We start from the raw sequence: 20,985 nt of genomic DNA, 5'->3' as shown, positions 1-20,985 counted from the left end.
CTGGCCCTCACCCATCCAAAGCAGCAAGCTCCTGACAACCCCACAGCCAGGGACCACCTGCCTGCTCTGGGCTGCAGACCCTCTGTGAGGGCAGAAGGCAACCTCCCGCAAAGCTCCCATGGGACACTTACCATCCTCAAAAATCGCTCCAATTTCGAAGGACAATTCCGAGCTGTGTTCTGCTTCACAGGGGTACACCGCCCGGGCCTTCCGACTGATGATGCTGAAGAGGGAACACGTGAGACGCACAGATCGAAGCATCAGAAACCTCACCTCTCCCCCACCCTCATTTCCCAAATCTCATTTCTATGACACCCACGCAGCAGTGCCTTCCAGAAGAGAGATTAGCGGGAAAGTGAACATCAGGCGAAACCATAGCGCTTGACAAGTAACTGACGAGTTTCAAATTCAGATCTTCCTTTTAGGGAGCCTCTCTGAAAAGCTTACCCTGAACCTCTTCACTTGATTCTCCTCTGCACTCAGTGGGATGCCCTTTCCTCTCATTCAGCCTTACTAGAACCACGGGGCATGTTTATTTCCAACGCATTTCAGTTTATCGATTAAGGAAAAGCACCAGTGTCTTGAGACAGAGGCGAGTCAGTTAAGGGCTGAGGCACACAGGTACTCAGTGGCTCCAGCCATGCGCCGAGGACATGATCCTCCACTAACAGTCTGCTTCCACGCCCCGGCCGGAAAGGCCTTGTTGTTCTCAGCTGGGTCTTCTATATTTGACCCCCTCACTCTCGCCCCCAAAAGGCACATCAGGCTCAACTTCTCTCCGTTTGTCAAAACATCCTGTGTGTTCTCGTGGGAAAAGCACCCAGTGGGGAAGGATGGAAACCAGGCTGCCAGCCAGCTGCACACCAGGGCAGAAGGCAGCATCCCATCTCTCGGCAGGAGGGGGGGCCACTGATGGGGATGGCCAGTCTGCTGGCCCAGAGGATGGGCTTTGCTAAAGCACTCTGGCCTCTGCATCACTAGCGCATCAAAGGGCCATATTAATTACAGTTTCCAGTGCCCCGTTTATACGTGATGCAAACAGCTGACTCATTGGAAAAGTCCCTGATGCTGGGAAAGATTGAAGGCAGGAGAAGAAGGGGATGACAGAACATGAGAAGGTTGGATGGTATCACTGACTCAACGGGCATGAGTTTGAGACAGTAGAGGACAGGGAAGCCTGGGGTGCTGCAGTCCATGGGGTTGCAAAGAGTCAGACACGACTGAGCTGCTGAACAACATTTCCTTCTGGAAAACAAAGCATGTGTGCTTTCTATTTATGTATAAGGAGCTCTTCCAAAAAATATGGTTTCATAAATGCACGACCAGAACAAAAAGGGCAGGTTTAAGCAGGTCTCACATAAGGCAAATTTCTCCCAAGAATGTACTTGCTCTTGAACCTTTAAGATAAGGTTATAAATGTCCACAGAGTCCAGGAGACGGGAAGCCTTTTCCATGCAGGGAGCACAAGAACCCGCTCAGGTTGATCAAGCCCCTCTGCACGCCACCCCCAAATTCTACATCACATGAAAACCACATACCTTTCAGGTGGCTTGTCCACTACAGTGGCAGGAAGAGAGAGGGGGACAGGTGACAGCTTGGGTGAAGGAGGTGTAACAGCTGGGCTGCAGCTCGGTGTGGTTGGAGATTGAGGGTTAAGCCACTGGACTGTGGATGATCGGGCCTGACTTGGGCTAAGGGTGGAAGTTTGAAGAATAGAATTAATAGTATAAAGGCCATAGGACACCACATACATGACACTCCATTCCTCAACAGCTAGGATGAGAGCTTCTTTCTCTCTCCGGATGATCCAAAGGGACAGAATCCTCCCCACACCCTCCCAGGTCTGTAGCCCCAAGAGCCACACCTCAGAACTAGAGATGTCTTACTGAACTTCTCCAGGTTTGTGGAGAAGATCTAGTCTTGTCCAACCTAGCATCATACTGATTCACTAATTAGAACACCAGAATCCAATGGCCAAAACAAATTGATTGGACTTGCGAAGTATTCGTGTTTTCTGCTTAGAAGGAAAGTCACAAGAATCTATAGTTAAGCCCGTGACCTATACCTCTAAAAATTCAACAGTGGCCTTTTCATGTCTAAAGTTCTTTCACCTGGTCCTATACATGTGGAAACTCAAAATGCCACTGGGAGTTGAGATTCCTTTAGAGTAGACAAAAATCTAGCATTTAAGGGAGAAACCAGGGAATAGCAAACCCCTAGTAACCTGAACAGTCCCTAGTATTTGCCAATTTTGAAAATAAGTTAATGTAAACAGATCAGTAAACCAGATCATGTAATCCAGATCATGGAGGGTCCTCTAAACATGGACAGTTCAATAAATATATGTGGATCTGAATTAAATTATTCTTCAATGGTCTCAAAACTGGAGGCTTGAGACTATGGTCAACAAAACTTGCTTTAAAAGTAATGTGCTGACCCGTGGTGGATCCATGTTGATGTATGGCAAAACCAATACAATATTGTAAAGTAATTAACCTCCAATTAAAATAAATAAATTTATATTTAAAAAAATAAAATAAAAGTAATGCTCTGAAAGCTGCTCGTTTCATTCAAGGACATTTTCAACACATGAGTATTCAGCGCAGCTACACCCAGATGCTCTTCACCTCAATTTCACCCTCTTTGGCTAAAACCAGTTTCGACAAGCAGCTTCTGTCCTTCCGCATCCCAGAGCCTTCTCTTTGATTTCTCCTGTAGACGAGAATGCACCTCACGTTCTGTCCATCTTTTCTGCAAAAGCTCCCAGGCTGTTCCTTTCTGTACCCTCTAGTCATAAACAGGAAGCAATCCCATTCTCCCTGCTCATGCCTGCCTTGCTGCTGTGGTCTCCTAGCCAAGCCCCCAGCCCCATGCTTCCCACTCAGCGAGCTCCATCAGCCAACCGGGTAAGACCCAGTCTACCTCATCTGCCTCCCCTAAGAGCTGGTGCACGCCCCCACCTGCCCTCCAGCAGCTCCCCCAGCAGCCTGGCCATTCTGCCCATGGTCTGGCCCCCCGACGTTCCCCTCCACCCCACTGTCTCTCCCGCTCCTCTGCCTGTTCCAATCTAGCCCGTCCCCCGGCTCAGCTCCAGCTGCCACCCCCGCCCCGCCTCACGCCCCACCAACTACTCCTCCTCTGGCCTAAGTCACAGAATTCCTCTACAAGCCCATCACACCAATAAACGGGAGGGGAGATGAGCATGGGTCATTCTGTGATAGTTTCAGGGATTTCTTTAGCCTCTGGATAACAGCAGGTTTATAATCCTTTCTACAGATTGCATAAAGCCAGGCAGAATGCTCGGCACGGTAAGTCTTCCAGCCACATCTGGGAACTCAGTCCAGATGTTCTAACACTACACCTGGCTTTTATCCATCAAGTACATGAAATGTTGCATGACTGACTTGATAAGGCTTTTAGTACAGAAAAGATTCCTATCCTCTTCATCAGGAAAAAAAAAAAAAGAAAGGGGAGGGATGCATGTTTTAAAAACTTTATACTTTGAGGGTCTTCCCCAGCAGTCTGGTGGTTAAGACTCCACCCTGCCAATGCAGGGAACTAAGATCCCACATGCAGCACAGCCAAAAGATTACAAGTTATTCTTTGAACAACTTCTTTACAATCCCCCTATCCAGCCACTCATTTGGAAGTCATCAAATCTATTTCATACGAAGCTCTAAATATATACCATTCTATAAATCCCAAGGGGGTCCGTATATCCAACAGCAAAAGTCACTCCATTCTTTAGCAGAAAAGGAACCTATAATGGTGTCTTACTAATCAGGAAAGGACAGCGGGAGTGAAGCTCTGACAGAGAATTTAAGACCACACTTAGCCAAACAATTGCCATTTTATCTCCCAGCAATTACTCAAGGTGCTCGGGGGTGGTGGTGGCGGTGAATGAAGTGTACTACCCCACCCCCATCAACTCTTCCTGGTCATAAATAGTCAAGCGATAAAATGATGGCCATCCATCCGCTGACAGGGAGGACAGTCACGAGATGAAGACAGAGTAACAATGTGTGTATTTATAAGGCTCTTTCAAAGTGAAAGTCATAAATTTTATAGCTATTATCTATTTCATCCTTTTTTTTTTTTTTTAAAGAAAACTGTTTTGTTTTCTTGTAAAGGGAAAATACGCCTTCTAGAAAGTCAAAGAATTGTTGGAATAGCAGATGCAGAAGGCAAGGTTATATCCCTAGCTTGGCTTCTCCACCTTGTCCAGAGTAAGCCCTCAACATGAGCCTTTTTTTGCTTCTTGGTTTATTCTCTGTGATTTTTCTACTGTCTTTCAACACAGAGATGTGCTGGCAATCCTGCACTCAATGATTCATAAAGAGAGCCTTCCAGACTTCCCACTGAGACCTAAACTTCTTTATTTGTGTGCTGTATGTTCAGTAGCTAAGTCGTGTCTGACTCTCTGCGACCCCAAGGGTTGCCATTTCCTCCTCCAGGGGATCTTCCCAACCCAGGGATCGAACCCCCATCTCCTGTGTCTCCTGCATTGGCAGGTGGATTCTTTATGACTAGTGCCACCTGGGAAGTCCTTCTTTATTTGAGTCCCTGGGTTTCTCCACAACATCTCAGAAGCCTCAGCTGAGGACTTCTCTGTGGGCACAATCTTTGCAGGCTGGAGTATTTGTAAGAGGTCAGAAGACACAAGTCTGGGAACAGCCTCCACGGTAGGGAGGCAGCATCGTCGTATGGAGAAAGGAAGTCCTGTGAGACTGGCCCAGCAAAACAAAGTTCGGGAAACAGCGAGTGGTCTCAAGGATAGGAGAAACTTTCCACTGTCTTTCCTGCTGGGAAGGAGCCGGGACGAGGCAGGAAGCAGTTATATAAATATACTCAAGACTGAAGACCTGACTTCTCACCTCAGCCAGCAAAGGCTAGAAGATGCTTCACAGTTGTCTCCAAAGCAATCTTCCCCCAATTTTTTTAAGACAAGAAATAGTAAACATGAGCTTTTTTATATAAACCATTCCCTACTTTTCAGGGACTTCCTGGGTGGCTCAGATGGTAAAGCATCTGCCTACAACGCGGGAGACCCAGGTTCAATCCCTGGGTCAGGAAGATCCCCTGGAGAAGGAAATGGCAACCCACTTCAGTACTCTTGCCTGGAAAATCCCATGAACACAGGAGCATGGTAGGCTACAGTCCATGGGGTCGCAGAGAGTCGTGGGGACACGACTGAGCGCCTTCACTTTGACTACTTTTCAGAATTTGGGTTTGGTTTTGTTTTGGCAATAAGCATCAAAAAATATTTTTAAGTATTTAAATCTTTAAATATAATACTTATATTTTCTCAAAAATCAGTAAAGTATTACTTTTAATACATTATGGACCAGGGGATTTTTGCAGAAACAAACACCTATGGCATTAATATGTCTCCAGTTGATAAAGTGTTAAGATAGAATGTCTGATATTCTCTTTCTCTTCTTTGACTTAAACATTTTAGAGGAACCCTAGGCATTTGGGGCAGGGTGGAGTCTGTCCTGGTAGCTCAGATAGTAATGAATCTGCCTGCAATGCAGGAAAACCAGGTTTAATCCCTGGGTCAGGAAGATCCCTTGTAGAAGGGAATGGCAACCCACTCCAGTAGAATTCCATGGACAGATGAGCCTCACAGACGATAGTCCATGGGGTGGCAAAGAGTTGGACATGACTAAAGCGACCAACACTTTCACTTTGACTTCAAGCACTTGGCAAAGGGTACCCATAGCAAAGGTCTGGCAGTTTTTCTCAGCCAGCGCTGTAGGAAAGAAGGAAGCCCTAAGGCACCCATGTACCTAATGAATGAACATCTCTCCTGCATGTCCAGAAGTGCTCTAGCTACGTACACGTTGGGAGACAATTCTACATGAATCTCTGCTGTTTATGCACTTCTAGTGAGCAGAGGCTGGGTTATCTTTTCAAAAGTGTTTATAGAACATAGAGCCTTGGAAGATAAAGTTTGTGTCTTCTCCTGGAGTGAAGAACAGGCTTTACCGCCATCATAAAAGATCTGGTTTGCCAGAGCTCTGGATTCTCTCTTGCAGCACTCCACAGGCAGGTGTTATCTGGCCCACAGGGCATCACCCTATGAGAAATGGGACTCAAAGGAATCCTCTGAGGACTGCTATATCTGTGTTGAATGCAGTCTTTTAACTCTGACCAGGCATCCCATGTCCCGTGCCAGCATTCTCGGAATCATGGCGGGCCAATGTGGGAGCTTGCAAAACAGAGTCAGATTTCCGACGTCACAGTTCATGCCAGCATCCCTGAGAGCACTGAGAAAATACTCAGGTCATTTCCTATATTCTGTGGTTCACACGAGAACTCTGGCTAAAAATGCCCTCAGGTAAAAGATCAAAACTGATAGTTGATCCAAGAATAAAAAATACTAACATAATAAATATGCTAGAATATAATGAAATATTTTGAATGTTCTCTCTTCACTTCCCAAAGTTTCAGCACTTCAGGTTTAAAAATAAAATAAAATTAAATTAAAATAAAAAAAATAAAAATAAAAATAAAAATAAAAAACAAAATCCTATTAAATTCCTTCTTCCTGCTACCCCTTTAACTATGGATTTTTGATGAACAAGACTGAAGTGATCACAAACCACTGATTTTATTGAGTAAGAAGCCCCTGGCCAATTATAAAAGAGCATCTCAAGTGCCCTGTTTCCTGAAAGCCAAGTTGTGGTCTGCAAAAACGGGAGGCAGAAGTCAACTCTTCCTGAAAACCTCAGAAACCACATTTACCAAAAGAGAAATAAATTATAGAGGAAGATGAATGTGCGTCTCTGCTTTCTTCCCAACTTCTCACACGAAACTGAAAGCGTGGTGACTCGTCTCCATTTTCAGGGCAGAAGAGCCAACCTTCCTTTGAAGAGGAATGTTTCCTTCTCAGAGAAAAGGAAGAAATGAAAACAAGAAGGTTTCCCCAAAAAACACAGAGGTTTCTCCCTGCTAACTTAGAAACTCATGCTGGAAAACTTTCTGACACTGAAAGGCGACAGGGATGTCTCCTGCTTTGGGGAGGGGAAGGGGGTAGGGACTGGAACTCACGTTTGTGAAAGTAACAAGAAAATTCTATCCGGTAACAAAAATCAACATCTTTGCTTTGGCAAAACAGGTCTGTACTCCAGGGAAAGACCCTGTGGCTCTCACCATGCAGAGGAATAAACCCTGAAGACAAAATTATGACCGTAGCTATATATGCGTACACTTTGCAGAGCTTATTTTTCTGAAAACGTAACAAATCAGCAGTAGATGCTGCTTGGGATTCAAACGGCGACCCAATCTCCAATACCAGACTCCACGCACCATGCATATTAAGAAACTTTTTGGCAGCAAAACAGCATAAACATTTCAGAAATAGGGAAGGGGACTTAGGCTTTTAACTGTTGAAATTCGACAACAGCTGCACCGGTCACCAGAGCCTGTCTATCTCTAACAAATATTTCTTGCATAGCTGAGGCAGGTCAGGCCTTGGCCAATGCTGAGTACAAGTACCCGGTTCCAAACTCTGGGAGCACAGGGCGTCAGGTAACATGCAAGGGGGAATACATTTCAAGGAAAGAAATGACTGCTTTTCTAAAGTGATTAAATCCCCCAAGCACCGAGATGTCTGAAGATGGCCTTTGTTGTGTCGGCATCAAATCAGAAGTTTGCACTGGAAGGAAAGATTTTAAAAGCTCATTTGCAAGGTCTCCAAGCAGAAGCTAACTCATTAGTGGAATGATCTTTCATTCCAGTCCGGGAAGCGTACAGCGTAAGTCTAGAACAGCTGTCCTGGGCAAGAGTGTTTGAAAATGTTAATGAAGACAGAAGGAAATATTGTCGATCTGTATATTATGGGAAATCTCTGTTCAAATAAATGCCACTGCTCTTCCTGAAGTGCTCGAGAAGGAGAACTCCCCAGCCAGCACCCTGCTGGCTCCAAGTGAGGGCACGGCAGTGGGGAGAGGCACTGTGACAAGTCACCAGAAACCACAGTGGGGGGCCGGGAGGTCAGCGCTGGCCACTAGGAGGGCTCAAACCACACCCTGTTCACTCATCATTCAGGATCTGAGAACCACCAGTCAGGCCCCTCGCCTGCCCTGGGGACACCCCGGGAACTACGACATCTGTTTCCTACAAGCACCCAGTCCGGTGAGAGGAGAAGGATACACTGATGATGACGATGCAGCGTGATGAGGGCCATGCGGAGAGGTGCCCAGGGTCCCGCAGGAGAACAGAGGTGCGGAGAGGTGCCCAGGGTCCCGCAGGAGAACAGAGGTGGAGGCAGCTGTCACGTGGGCATCGGGAGAGACCTCCAGCCCCGCATCGATGCCTCGCTCATCAGGATCCTCACCCCCTCCCTACACCCTGGCCCTCGGCACTCTGCCAGACACAACGCACACACGTTACTGCACTCATTCCGACGTGACTCATGACAAGCCAGTAGCAAAAAGGCGAAGGTGGCTTACTCAAGGTCATGTTGGGTCGAAGCTGCGCTCTCACAAGACTGCAAGACCTCACAGTTGCAGGTCCCTACCAGCGAGTGGCTGGAATGAAACATGAGCTGAATGGAGAGAGAGAGGGGAGGCAGAGGTACCCAGGGGACAAGACCATGGAGTCAAATGCTCACAGGCAGGGCAACTGAAGGATTTTATTCACACCATGACACGCTGCTACTCTACAGAGACACCTGGGTTCCAAGACAGCTCTGGCTGGGTGCCCATCTGCAATTTCATAATCTCCCTAAGCTTCTTCCTCTTTTTGTTAAAAAAAAAAAAAAAATGAGGCCGGGTTGGGAACAGAGGAGGACACTTCTCACTCTCTCAGAGGCTGGGAGACAGCTGGCATTATCAGCCCTGGCTGAGGGTCAGCCACAACTCAAACAGGCGGCTAACAATCTCCTTGGTCTCAGCTTCCCTGGCTAAAGTGAGAGTAATTGTTAAGAGGCTGGCTGGCAGTAAGATATGAATAACATTACAGGCAGAAAGCATCCGGGAGTGACTGGAGCCCCAGGTTCACTTCTTATGACCATTAGGTATTCTCGCCTCTGCTTTTCAGACTTGTTTCTTCACTAATGAATCATCTTCTTTACCTAAAGAAATGAACTATGTTAAAGAAAGAAAACTCTAAACATTAAGGAAATGTCATCACTGGGGAAGAAATGTTGCTAAATGCAATATGACTATATATGATCTAGGGCTGGTTCCTAGAACAAAAGGACATGAGTTAAAAATATATATACAGTGAAATACAAATACATCCTGTATGTGTTGTACCAACGTGAATTTCCTAATTTTAACCAAAGTAAGTTTAGTTAAAAGTAAAACTGTCTGAGAGTGATAATTCCAACCGATTTCTTAGTTTTAACCAAAGTGGTTCAGTGTAAGATGTTAACAGTAGGAGAAGCTGAATGAAAGGTCTCAGGAACCCTCTATACTATCTTTGCATATTTTCTATAAATCTAAAACTATTTCAAAATAAAATGTTTATTTTTAACAATAGGTTTTAAAAGGAATAACCCCAAATAATTTTTTAAATCATTGAAACACTAAAAGCCTTTTGAAATTATGATCACACTCTTGCAGGAAACCTTTTGGTTAATTGAATAATAAGAAAAAATTCATAAGGGTTCTATTTAAAAATCACTCAGACCACCCATCTGAAAGGTGGCGATTAACCACAATTGTTGAAACTGGTTTTTAAGGAATGTGGGCTTTTCCAAAAAGATTGGTTTTGTTTATATGATAGATTGAGGTTGGCTTTTTCTGCAAAGGGCCAGAGAGTAAATGCTTTGGGATTTGCAGGCTGTAGATCTTGCACCCTCTTAACCCAGATGTTATCACAGCCGCACAAAAGCAGTCACAGACAGAATGTCAGTGTCTGGGTGGCTGTGTTTCAATAAAACTTTATTTATATATTAAAAACAGGCAGCAGTGGGATGCAGTTTGCAGACTCCTGAATGAGATGGATTAGATGTGAATCTATTTTGTAGTGGAGAGTTGGAAGACATGAAGACACTGATGGAAAACTCCCCAGGGCTCAAGAAGCCACTCCCCTTCCTCCATCTTCCTGGGCTTTGCGGCATGGGGCTCCTGTGTGTGTTAGAAGCCAATGTGCAAATACCCTGGGCTCTCCTGCAGCAGCAGCTCTCTTGACAAATTGCTCAAGATCACCTGCCACGTAGGAAGGAGACAGCCCATAGATCAAGCCAGCACTTGAAAGCCAGAACTTGCTCCCCCTTGAGATAAAAAGTCTTCTACAGGAGGGAGGTGAGCAGTGAGAGAAGGAAGGGAATGGGAGGAAAGCTCTCAAATGCAGGAAAGACAGAACCCTTTGAGGCTGGACACAACCACTCTGAACACTCAGTTCCCACCCTGAAGGATGCTAAGGCAGCTGGTGGCTTTCCTCCCTTGACAACAAAGGACATCACCACTGAGTCAGCCAGTATCTTACGAAGTTCACTCCTAGGAGGATCATTTACTTGGGTTTCACTATAAAAGAAATATCTGAGAGTGGTAACTCCAAGAACTATCTGAGAGTGATTAATTCTAACCAATCTTTTGCTCAAAGTGTTCCTTGAATCGCATTTCTCTTCTTTCTAGATGATCTGTGGAATCAGGGACAGGGCTTGCTAGCTCAATGGAAAAGGAGCTGCAGCTGCATTTCAGAGAATTACGGGGCTGGAGGGGTCTCAGAGCTGTGGTCCTGCAGGGCAACTGACAGGAATATTTCTACAAGTGCAATTTGTATGGGGAAGACACGCCATCCAACACGAGAGTGGAACGTATAGAACAGGGGAGCTCCCAAGCACAGCTTGAAAGGGGCATACCACTTCTCTGCTATGAAGAGCCTCTGGTTACTCCCCAAGCTGTTTTACAGGTTACCTGTCATGATGGGTGAGCTTCCCAAACTTCTCAGAACAGTTGAGGGAGTTCACTGGCCATGGGAACCCCATGCCCTGGTCACGCAATACCCAAGGGCCATTTTCTCAGAAGTTTCTCCAGAGGAGGTTCCTGTACAGCGAGGTTAGGAAGGGAGCCCCGGGTCCTCCTGGAATAACTACTGTAACTGGAAAGAACACAACTTCGGGTCAATGCCAAAGGTTCCTGCAGGACTAGAGAGGTCATTTTTCCTAAGCCATTTGGTGAGGAAATTATATAACTGATGAACCAAGAAGTCGGGTCAGGTTCAACTAAGACTATCAAGTTAGGTTCTCAGAGGAAAGGAAAATGCAAGCAGGTGGCCACCCAGGGCTCCCAGGGGAGCAGTGGGGTCTTATTTCACGTGGCACCCAGAAACCTCACAACAATTCAGAGGGGCAGGTGCTCGCACTCCCCCTTTGCAGATAATCTCTCTAAGTCTTAGTTTGTTCGAGTAATTTATATAAGGCCTCCAAGGTTTGAAGTGGCAGGAAAAGAACGCAAAGCTAGGCTTGTTTGACTCTAAAATCAGTGCTTTGGGGAGCTCAGCTCAGTGCTCAGTAATGAACTAGAGAGATTGAATGGGAGAGGGGGGTGGGAGGGACGTTCATGAAGGAGAGGGTATATGTATGCAGGCTAAGTCACTTCAGTTGTGTCCAGCTCTCTGTGACCCTATGGACTGTAGCCCATCAGCTGTATATCAGCATGTATACATACAGCTGATTCACATTGTTGTACTGCAGAAAGCAACACAATGTTGTAGAGCAATTATTGGAGAAGGCAATGGCACCCCACTCCAGTACTCTTGCCTGGAAAATCCCACGAATGGAGGAGCCTGGTAGGCTGAAGTCCATGGGGTCGCTAAGAGTCGGACATGACTGAGCAACTTCCCTTTCACTTTTCACTTTCATGCACTGGAGAAGAAAATGGCAACTCACTCCAGTATTCTTGCCTGGAGAATCCCAAGGACGGGGGAGCCCGGTGGGCTTCTGTCTATGGGGTCGCACAGAGTCGGACACGACTGAAGCAACTTAGCAATAGCAGAGCAATTATACTCCAATTAAAAAATTTTTTTCAAAAAGGAAGAAAAAAATTCTTTGATAAGTTAAATAAATGATAAAAGTCAGTGGTTTACCAGTCTACACCAGAGTCTCTCAACTCACAGAAAGCTCACAAGGCCCTGCCTACATTTCAGTACTGAGATACAGCCAACCAATCCATGAACAGCCGATGACCAATTACAACAAAAACTGATAAAATGAAAACGAAAAACAAAATAAGACTCATGAGAAGACAATTTTTTTTTGAGCCTTAAGCAGTAGAGAAGCTACTATAAAAATTCAGACAAGTGTCTTTATTTTGGAAAGTCAACTTTTCATTATGAGGCTTTAAAGTTACAAGAATGACCAACAATCTGGCTTGAAATAAAACCCCTGAACTTCAGAACCTGTAGTTACAGCACTGGAAAGGAAGAAATGAATCAGGCCACAGCAAGTGCCAAGTACACGATACAAATACCAAAAACACCTAGCAACACACAAGGGACATGCATGGAAGGCTGCGAGGAAGCTAGGAGGTCAGGGCAGCATCATGTCTGTACCAAGTGAGAAAAAAGATCCAAGAAAATAGACAGGACAAAAATTATTATATTACCCCACCCTCTCCACCAGTGAACATGCAGACACTGATGGTTGAAGGCCAAGAATGTGGGCCCTGAGATTAGCTTCAAGAGCTTTACCAGATATCCTATTACTCATAAAAAGATTATGGATGCTGCTCTGTTGCAAAATATCAAATTTTCAAGTCCCCCAGCTCTGCTGTGGGGTGTGGTGGGGGAAAATGGCCTCCCCCCTCCCAGATTTCAGCCAAAGGTGCTGGCCGGTGAATGTGCCGAAATTCAGATTCAAGTGTTTACGCCCCATAGATAATTATAAACCGCAGCCACATGACCTAACACTGGGTCAGCGCTCCCACTTCAAAACAAGGGCAGCGGCAGCGGACAGCCACCCTTCGTCAGTTCACCGGGTCTCAGAATCAGGGGAAAGCTGCAATCGACAGTGGCCCCATCTACAAACAGACAATCTCTATACTGACGGTAAAACATGGCAAGGGAACCACAGATCCCAGGGACAGACAGATCAGGGTCGAAAACAACCTCTGCCCTTCCTAGTCAAGTGACTTGGGGCAGGTTTCCAACCATCTTTGTGCCTCCATTTCCCTATGTTTTAAAACGAATATATCGGGATTTCCCTGGTGATTAACACTTTGTCTTCCAAGGCAGGGGGTGCAGGTTCGATCATTGGTTGGGAAGCAAATATTCCAAATGCCTCATGGCCAAGCCAAAAAAACCCCCATAAAACAGAAGCAATATTGTAACAAATTCAATAAGGACTTTTTCAAAAAAACGAATATGTCCGGACTTCCCTGGTGGTCCAGTGGCTAAGACTCCTTGCTCCCAATGCAGGTGCCCAGGTTCAATCCCTAGTCAGGGAACTAGATCCCACTTGCCTCAATAAAGACCCCGAGAAACCAAATATATAAATACATATATTTTTTAAAAGAATATATCTCTGCCTTACCAGGTTTGATGTGACGCTCAACATGAAATATTTATAAAGAATCTATAACAAAGTCTGTGGCCCTTGAGAGTCAATGCTCTACAGTCTTTGATTCTGAGAAATGCAAGAGGTGATTTATTGCATCAAACCTTCCCTGCAGCCTCTCACCACCAGTCCCTGCTAAAGCATAAGCCTCCTCCCCCTCTAAGTCCCCAGCCCACACAGGTCCAGAAGGGTTCAAGCTCTAAGCAGACGTCACAAGACTGCTGGGGCTCGCAGCAAGGAAGCTCTCTCCTCTTGCTCACTGCCCTGTGTTTCCTTGTGGGCTGTCTGACACGTCGATCTTTCTGAACCCACCAGGCACTTTGCTGCTCACTTAGGTACGGGACACTGGCTTCCAATTCACTCCCCATAGGACTGGGGGGTACGTCCTCCCACATACACTACTGCTCCCAGCATGAGCTCTACTAGAGATCACGGTCAATGGGGCCCACCGCTTTCTGTACTGAGGGCCCACCTAGAGGTAAGCAGAGAAGACAAGGTGCTCCCATTATAAGGATGTGATCACCTGATTAGCCAATAAAGAGTCTGGAAATTTCTGTGATGGGCAATTCATTTGGGGGAGTTAAAGACTTCTCTCTCTTAATCTCTTTTTCAAATCTGCATCAGCTTCCTCCCCTTGTTACAAAAGCCATCTGTGTTCATCTTAGTCAAGTTTAACAAAATACAGATACGCAAAAACAAAGAATGAGAGAGAGAGAGGGAGAACGTTTAAAAGATAAATTCCCATGACTTCCGTGGTGGCCCAGTGGCTGGCACTTTGCCTTCCTGGGGTATGGGTTCTATCCCTGGTCGGGGAGCAAAGATCCTACATGCCTCAAGACCAAAAAACCAAAACATAAAACAGAAGCAATATTGTAACAAATTTCATAAAGATTTTTAAAATGGCCTAAGTAAAAAAAAAAAGAATTTAAAAAAAAGATATATTCCCTATTTTCTTTTGAAACAATCATCATAATAGAGATAAAAATTTAAGACATCAACTTCTAGGGTGAACTGACTGCCCCCGGCAGGGTTGAGAGCAGTAAAATCAAGAGGGGTGGGGTTGAAGAAGCCCTCCCTGAAGGAGTGAAGGAGGGAGAAGGGGAAAGAGAGAGAGAGGAAGGGAAGAAGTGGAGACAAAGTCTGCTATAACAGCCACCTGATCACTTCTAAGTGTGCACCCAATTTCACCAAATCTGGTTAAAAATTGTTTAAGAGGATTATTTTTCTGATTCAGACAAATCACTGTTGTGGTAGACACAAATACAGTTGAAGGAGTACTTTGCTGCTAAGTCGCTTCAGTCGTGTCCGACTCTGTGCGACCCCATAGACGGCCTCCAACCAGGCTCCCCCATCCCTGGGATTCTCCAGGCAAGAACCCTGGAGTGGGTTGCCATTTCCTTCTCCAATGCATGAAAGTGAAAAGTGAAAGTGAAGTCACTCAGTCATGTCAGACCCTCAGTGACCCCATGGATTGCAGCCCACCAGGCTCCTCCATCCATGGGATTTTCCAGGCAAGAGTACTGACTGGAGTGGGGTGTCATTGCCTTCTCCAGGGTACTTTTCTATCTTCCAGCAAAGTTTACCAACTCCCTGAAAAGCAATCGAGTAACCAAAAGTCAAGGAATTTCAAATGCCATGTAACTGTCTATGGGAAAATTCTATTTGTCAGCCCACATTAAAAGAGGCAAGTTATTTCATTAATAAGAATAAAGATGGTCACCAGTGAGCGCACACAGAGTCTGCAATGGGCACGGGAGTCTACCATGTGACGACTTTAACTAACAAGCACCAGGACTGGGGAGGCATGAACCTCTGATGAAGTTCAAGGCAGCTCTGAGGACAGATGTGCTAGGAACATCTTTCACACTAGGATAGGTATGCTAGGAACTTTTACACTCAGGATAAACCAAACCGAGAGCCTCACAGTGCGCGGAAGGAAGAGCAGCAGCTATTGCCCTCCCAGCCTGCCAGAACACAGACTGAGATACACCTCAGGGTATCAACATCCCCAGTTATGAAGAGCTATTCTACGATGCAGCCATCTTTTTTTTTTTTTTTTATTGTGTGATTTTATTTACAGGATTCATAAGCAAATCCATTTAGACAGAAAGTAGATTACTGTTTGTCTACAGATGAGGAGAATGTTGAAGAGAAACAGAGGCTGACCACACAGGAATGAATGGGTACAGGGGGTGACAATGTTCTCAAAACGCCTCTGCTGCTGTTGTTCAGTCGTGTCCGACTCTTCGCGACCCCATGGAAAGCGCTGCGCCAGACCTCCCTGTCCTCCGCCATCTCCTGGAGCTTGCTCAAACTCATCCATTGAGTCAGTGATCAATGAGCCATCCAACCATTTCATCCTGTCGCCCCCTTCTCCTCCTGCCCTCAGTCTTTCCCAGCATCAGGGTCTTTTCCACTGAATCGACTCTCCACAGCAGGTGGCCAAACTATTGGAGCTTTAGCTTTGCCTTTCAGTGATGAAAATCTTTCAAAATTGTGGCTATGGTCACACCTCTCTGTGACGACGTCACAACCAATTCTTTTCAATGGGTGAATTACATATCAATAAAGTCCTTCTAACAAACGCTATGGTCCACGTTAAATGAAGCACTGGTGCCAGAAGCACCACAGTGGCTGCACAGGAAGACACGAAAAAGCGTGGAGAACTGGGCGCGTGGGTAATAAAACAGAACTGGACAAAAAACCAAAACCCAGGTAACTACTTCCTAAAGGAAAGTGTATATGAGGCGATAATAAATGAACAGAGAATTAACCTCACTGTGTCTGTCCTTTGTAGTGGGGGCTGACCTAGGAGATGATAATATAACAGTAACAAGGATAAAAGGATTCCAGAAAGCTGGGGGGACAGGTGACAGGGAGGCAGAAGCAAGAGCTAAATTTTTTAACTCCCTAACAATGTCAGAATGCAAGCAGGAAATTCTGACTGTGAAGGGGCTTCTGGAAATGTCTAATAGATCACGGTATTTCTAGAGGCAAGGCAGATGGACAGCCAACAAAGAGTGTTGCTTAGTGTCATAATTAACAGATCAAGAATGACTGAGTTGAGGGCTGAGATTCGTTGCCTAATAGAAAGCTGCCTAAAAGAAATACCATCCCTTATTAAGCGTCCAGACCTGAGCCAATCCTCAGACCCAGAACTCACTGGCCAAAGAGAACTGAGGTCCCCTGAGGACGTTCCCTGCAATAAATGCCATGGTAACTGTGTACACTACTAATTTCCCACATCATTGCAACGTGGGTACCAATGGATGCTGCCACCTTGAGTGTGGACAAGTCCTGGAAGGAGGTGCTCCTTTTCATTGGAAATCTGTAAAGGAAGCAGAGAGCAATGCCTGGTATTTCTGACAAGAGATTTTCAATTGCGGCAGGGAACCTAAAAAAAAATTACTTGTCAAAGACCTGCTCCATCATTTAAAACTGAAGAGAAAACTACTTTACGGGGGAAAAATGACCTCGGAACATTTGAAATACCTTGGCCTATGATGTAATGTCTCCAAGGAGACTGAGCGTGCAATTCTTCACCGGCAACGAGGTCGCCCGTCACCTTCCTGAGTGCACAGGTAAGTCATAGCTCCAGGTTGATGGGCTGCGATGAATACGACCCACCATTCACACCATCAGCAGAAACCCAAGAAATCCAATTCTGCTGGGTTGTTTTCTCCCTGTCAGAGGCTGCAGTTGTGTTTACACACTGCCTATACCAGAATATCAGCTGTAGGATTTCCCGTGTAAAGTTGCTTTCTGGTGACGAGGGTCACGGCACTGCTCTACAATAGAGCCACTGGGGTCCCATGTGAACTCCATACATTTGGCTTCATTTTACAAGATCTCAGATAAGGCGAATATAACTTTTGAAACACAGAGTCACCACTCTAGATTAAAATCAGGCAGACCAGGCTGTGCCTCTTCTTTCAGGCTCTGAGTAGAGTTTTAATCACCCCACAACAGCTTTGGTTTTATTAAAAGGGATCTTAGTCATCAAATTTACTCAGATCCTACTATAACCAATACTGTACAGCTAGTATATATAGGTAATTTTTTTAAAGAAACAAAAAGGAAAGCACATACATATGAAAACTAAATTTATAAATGCTGAGAAAATGAAGAAAAATGCTACAAAGAGAAAATGGTGAGATGAATTCTGTTGAATTCCCAGAGGAAGAGTTTTAAATCTTAAGGAAGAAAGAGGATGGAAACCAAATCAAACATAGCTGCCTGAGAGACATTCAATGATATAGAGAAAGAAGACAGACTGATGCAAGGAAAGCATTTTTATAAATATGAAGTAATTAAAATGGAAAATAAAATATCTATTAATAACTATCTCAATATCACTTGGGCTTCCCTGGTGGCTCAGACAGTAAAGAATCTGCCTGCAATGCAGGAGACTTGGGTTTGATCCCTGGGCTGGGAAGATCATCTGGAGTAGGGAATGGCTACCCATTCCAGTATCCTTGCCTGAAAAATCCCATGGATGAAAGAGCCTGGTGGGCAGTCCAATGGATTGTCAAAGAGTCAGACACAACCAAGCACATACATGCAGTATCACTAAAAAGTCCTAAGACCCAATTTCTACTATCAAGAATTTTATTATTGACCTTGGAGTGAGGGAAAGATTGGATACTATTATGAACCTGATGTTTGTGTCCCCTCAAAATTTACATGTTGAAACCCTACTCCCTAAAATGAGATGGCATTAGGAGTTGGGGCCTTTAGGAGGAAATCAGGATGAGATGAGAGTAGAATCCTCATGAAAGGGATTAGTGTCTCTCTAAGCCAAAGATGGAGAAGCTCTATACAGTCAGCAAAAACAAGACTGGGAGCTGACTGTGGCTCAGATCATGAACTCCTTATTGCCAAATTCAGACTTAAATTGAAGAAAGTAGGAAAAACCACTAGACCATTCAGGTATGACTTAAATCAAATCCCTTATGATTATACAGTGGAAGTGAGAAATAGATTTAACAGACTAGATCTGAGAGATAGAGTGTCTGATGAACTATGGAAGGAGGTTTGTGACATTGTACAGGAGACAGGCATCAAGACCATCCCCATGAAAAAGAAATGCAAAAAAGCAAAATGGCTGTCTGAGGAGGCCTTACAAATAGCTGTGAAAAGAAGAGAAGTGAAAAGCAAAGGAGAAAAAGAAAGATATAAGCATCTGAATGCAGAGTTCCAAAGAATAGCAAGAAGAGATAAGAAAGCCTTCCTCAGCAATCAATACAAAGAAATAGAGGAAAACAACAGAATGGGAAAGACTAGAGATCTCTGCAAGAAAAGTAGAGATACCAAGGGAACATTTCATGCAAAGATGGGCTCGATAAAAGACAGAAATAGTATGGACCTAACGGAAGCAAAAGATACTAAGAAGAGGTGGCAAGAATACACAGAAGAACTGTACAAAAAAGATCTTCATGACCAAGATAATGACGATGGTGTGATCACTCACCTGGAGCCAGACATCCTGGAATGTGAAGTCAAGTGGGCCCTAGAAAGCATCACTACGAACAAAGCTAGTGGAGGTGATGGAATTCCAGTTGAGCTATTTCAAATCCTGAAAGATGATGCTGTGAAAGTGCTGCACTCCATATGCCAGCAAACTGGAAAACTCAGCAGTGGCCACAGGACTGGAATAGGTCAGTTTTCATTCCAATCACAAAGAAAGGCAATGCCAAAGAATGCTCAAACTACCACACAATTGCACTCATCTCACATGCTAGTAAAGTAATGCTCAGAATTCTCCAAGCCAGGTTTCAGCAATACGTGAACCATGAACTTCCAGATGTTCAAGCTGGTTTTAGAAAAGGCAGAGGAACCAGAGATCAAATTGCCAACATCCGCTGGATCATGGAAAAAGCAAGAGAGTTCCAGAAAAACATCTATTTCTGCTTTATTGACTATGCCAAAGCCTTTGCCTGTGTGGATCACAATAAACTGTGGAAAATTCTGAAAGAGATGGGAATACCAGACCACCTGACCTGTCTCTTAAGAAATCTGTATGCAAGTCAGGAAGCAACAGTTAGAACTGGACATGGAACAACAGACTGGTTCCAAACAGGAAAAGGAGTACATCAAGGCTGTATCCTGTCACCCTGATTATTTAACTTCTATGCAGAGTACATCATGAGAAAAGCTGGGCTGGAAGAAGCACAAGCTGGAATCAAGATTGTCGGGAGAAATATCAATAACCTCAGATATGCAGATGACAACCACCCTTATGGTAGAAAGTGAAAAGGAACTAAAAAGCCTCTTGATGAAAGTGAAAGATGAGAGTGGAAAAAGTTGGCTTGAAGCTCAACATTCAGAAAACTAAGATCATGGCATCTGGTCCCATCACTTCATGGAAATTAGATGGGGAAGCAGTGGAAACAGTGTCAGACTATTTTTGGGGGCTCCAAAATCACTGCAGATGGCGACTGCAGCCATGAAATTAAAAGATGCTTACTCCTTGGAAGGAAAGTTATGACCAACCTAGATAGCATATTCAAAAGCAGAGGCATTACTTTGCCAACAAAGGTTCGTCTAGTCAAGGCTATCATTTTTCCTGTGGTCATGTATGGATGTGAGAGTTGGACTGTGAAGAAGGCTGAGCACGGAAGAGTTGATGCTTTTGAACTGTGGTGTTGGAGAAGACTCTTGACAGTCCCTTGGACTGCAAGGAGATCCAACCAGTCCTTTCTAAAGGAGATCAGCCCTGGGATTTCTTCGGAAGGAATGATGCTGAAGCTGAAACTCCAGTACTTTGGCCACCTCATGCGAAGAGTTGACTCATTGGAAAAGACTCTGATGCTGAGAGGGATTGGGGGCAGGAGGAGAAGGGGATGACAGAGGATGAGATGGCTGGATGGCATCACTGACTCGATGGATGTGAGTTTGAGTGAACTCTGGGAGTTGGTGATGGACAGGGAGGCCTGGCGTGCTGTGATTCATGGGGTTGCAAGAGTTGGACACGACTGAGCGGCTGAACTGAACTGAAGATCCATGAGAATCCGTTTCTGTTCTCTGCTCTCCATCACATGCAAATACAAGATAAGTGAGCACTCTACTCACTGGAAGCAGTCTCCCACTGGGGCCCAACCAGACTGACACCCTGAACTTGGACTTCCAGCCTCCAAAACTGTGGTAATTAAGCTCCTGCTGTTCATAAAGCCACTCAAAGTAATTTTGTTACAGCAGCTGGAACTGAGTGAGACAGATAAGCAGGCAGGCACATGGAGTTACTGACACAGACACACACACATACTACTATCAGACAAGAAGGAAAGTTAAGGGTTAACTGGAGAACTATCGAGGGAACACTTCATGCAAGGATGGGCATGATGAAGGACAGAAATGGGAAGGATCCAACAGAAGAGGTGACAAGAATACACTGAAGAATTGTACAGTAGAGCTCTTAATGACCCAGATAACCACGATGAGGTGGTCACTCACCTAGAGCTGGATACCCTGGAGTG

The 20,985-nt window shown here is 45.0% G+C and overlaps 1 protein-coding gene and 1 non-coding gene across 9 annotated transcripts in view; one reads left to right on the top strand and one right to left on the bottom strand.

Moving 5' to 3' along the window:
• The window catches only part of ARHGAP10 (Rho GTPase activating protein 10), a 385,067-nt gene that overhangs the window by 5,784 nt on the left and 358,298 nt on the right, over nucleotides 1–20,985 (bottom strand). For 4 of the 8 annotated variants that reach the window (XM_045163178.1, XM_025268148.3, XM_025268147.3 and 1 more), the window contains 2 exons: nucleotides 1,539–1,691; nucleotides 132–223 (listed from right to left, as the gene is read on the bottom strand). The exons of 2 other annotated variants lie outside the window; for them this stretch is intronic. In XM_045163178.1, the coding sequence (XP_045019113.1) occupies nucleotides 132–223; nucleotides 1,539–1,691 (245 nt within the window). Of the gene's footprint in view, nucleotides 1–131; nucleotides 224–1,538; nucleotides 1,692–8,965; nucleotides 9,080–20,985 lie in introns of those variants that run through there. 2 more of the 8 variants (XR_006545756.2, XR_006545755.2) reach the window with 1 other exon arrangement.
• Nucleotides 5,002–5,073, top strand: TRNAC-ACA. Its single transcript has one exon. It is a non-coding gene; the product is annotated as a tRNA-Cys (tRNA).

The sequence above is a fragment of the Bubalus bubalis genome, chromosome 17 (assembly GCF_019923935.1).
Source record: "Bubalus bubalis isolate 160015118507 breed Murrah chromosome 17, NDDB_SH_1, whole genome shotgun sequence".
NCBI lineage: Eukaryota > Metazoa > Chordata > Mammalia > Artiodactyla > Bovidae > Bubalus > Bubalus bubalis.
This window is presented reverse-complemented; position numbering and strand designations above follow the sequence as displayed.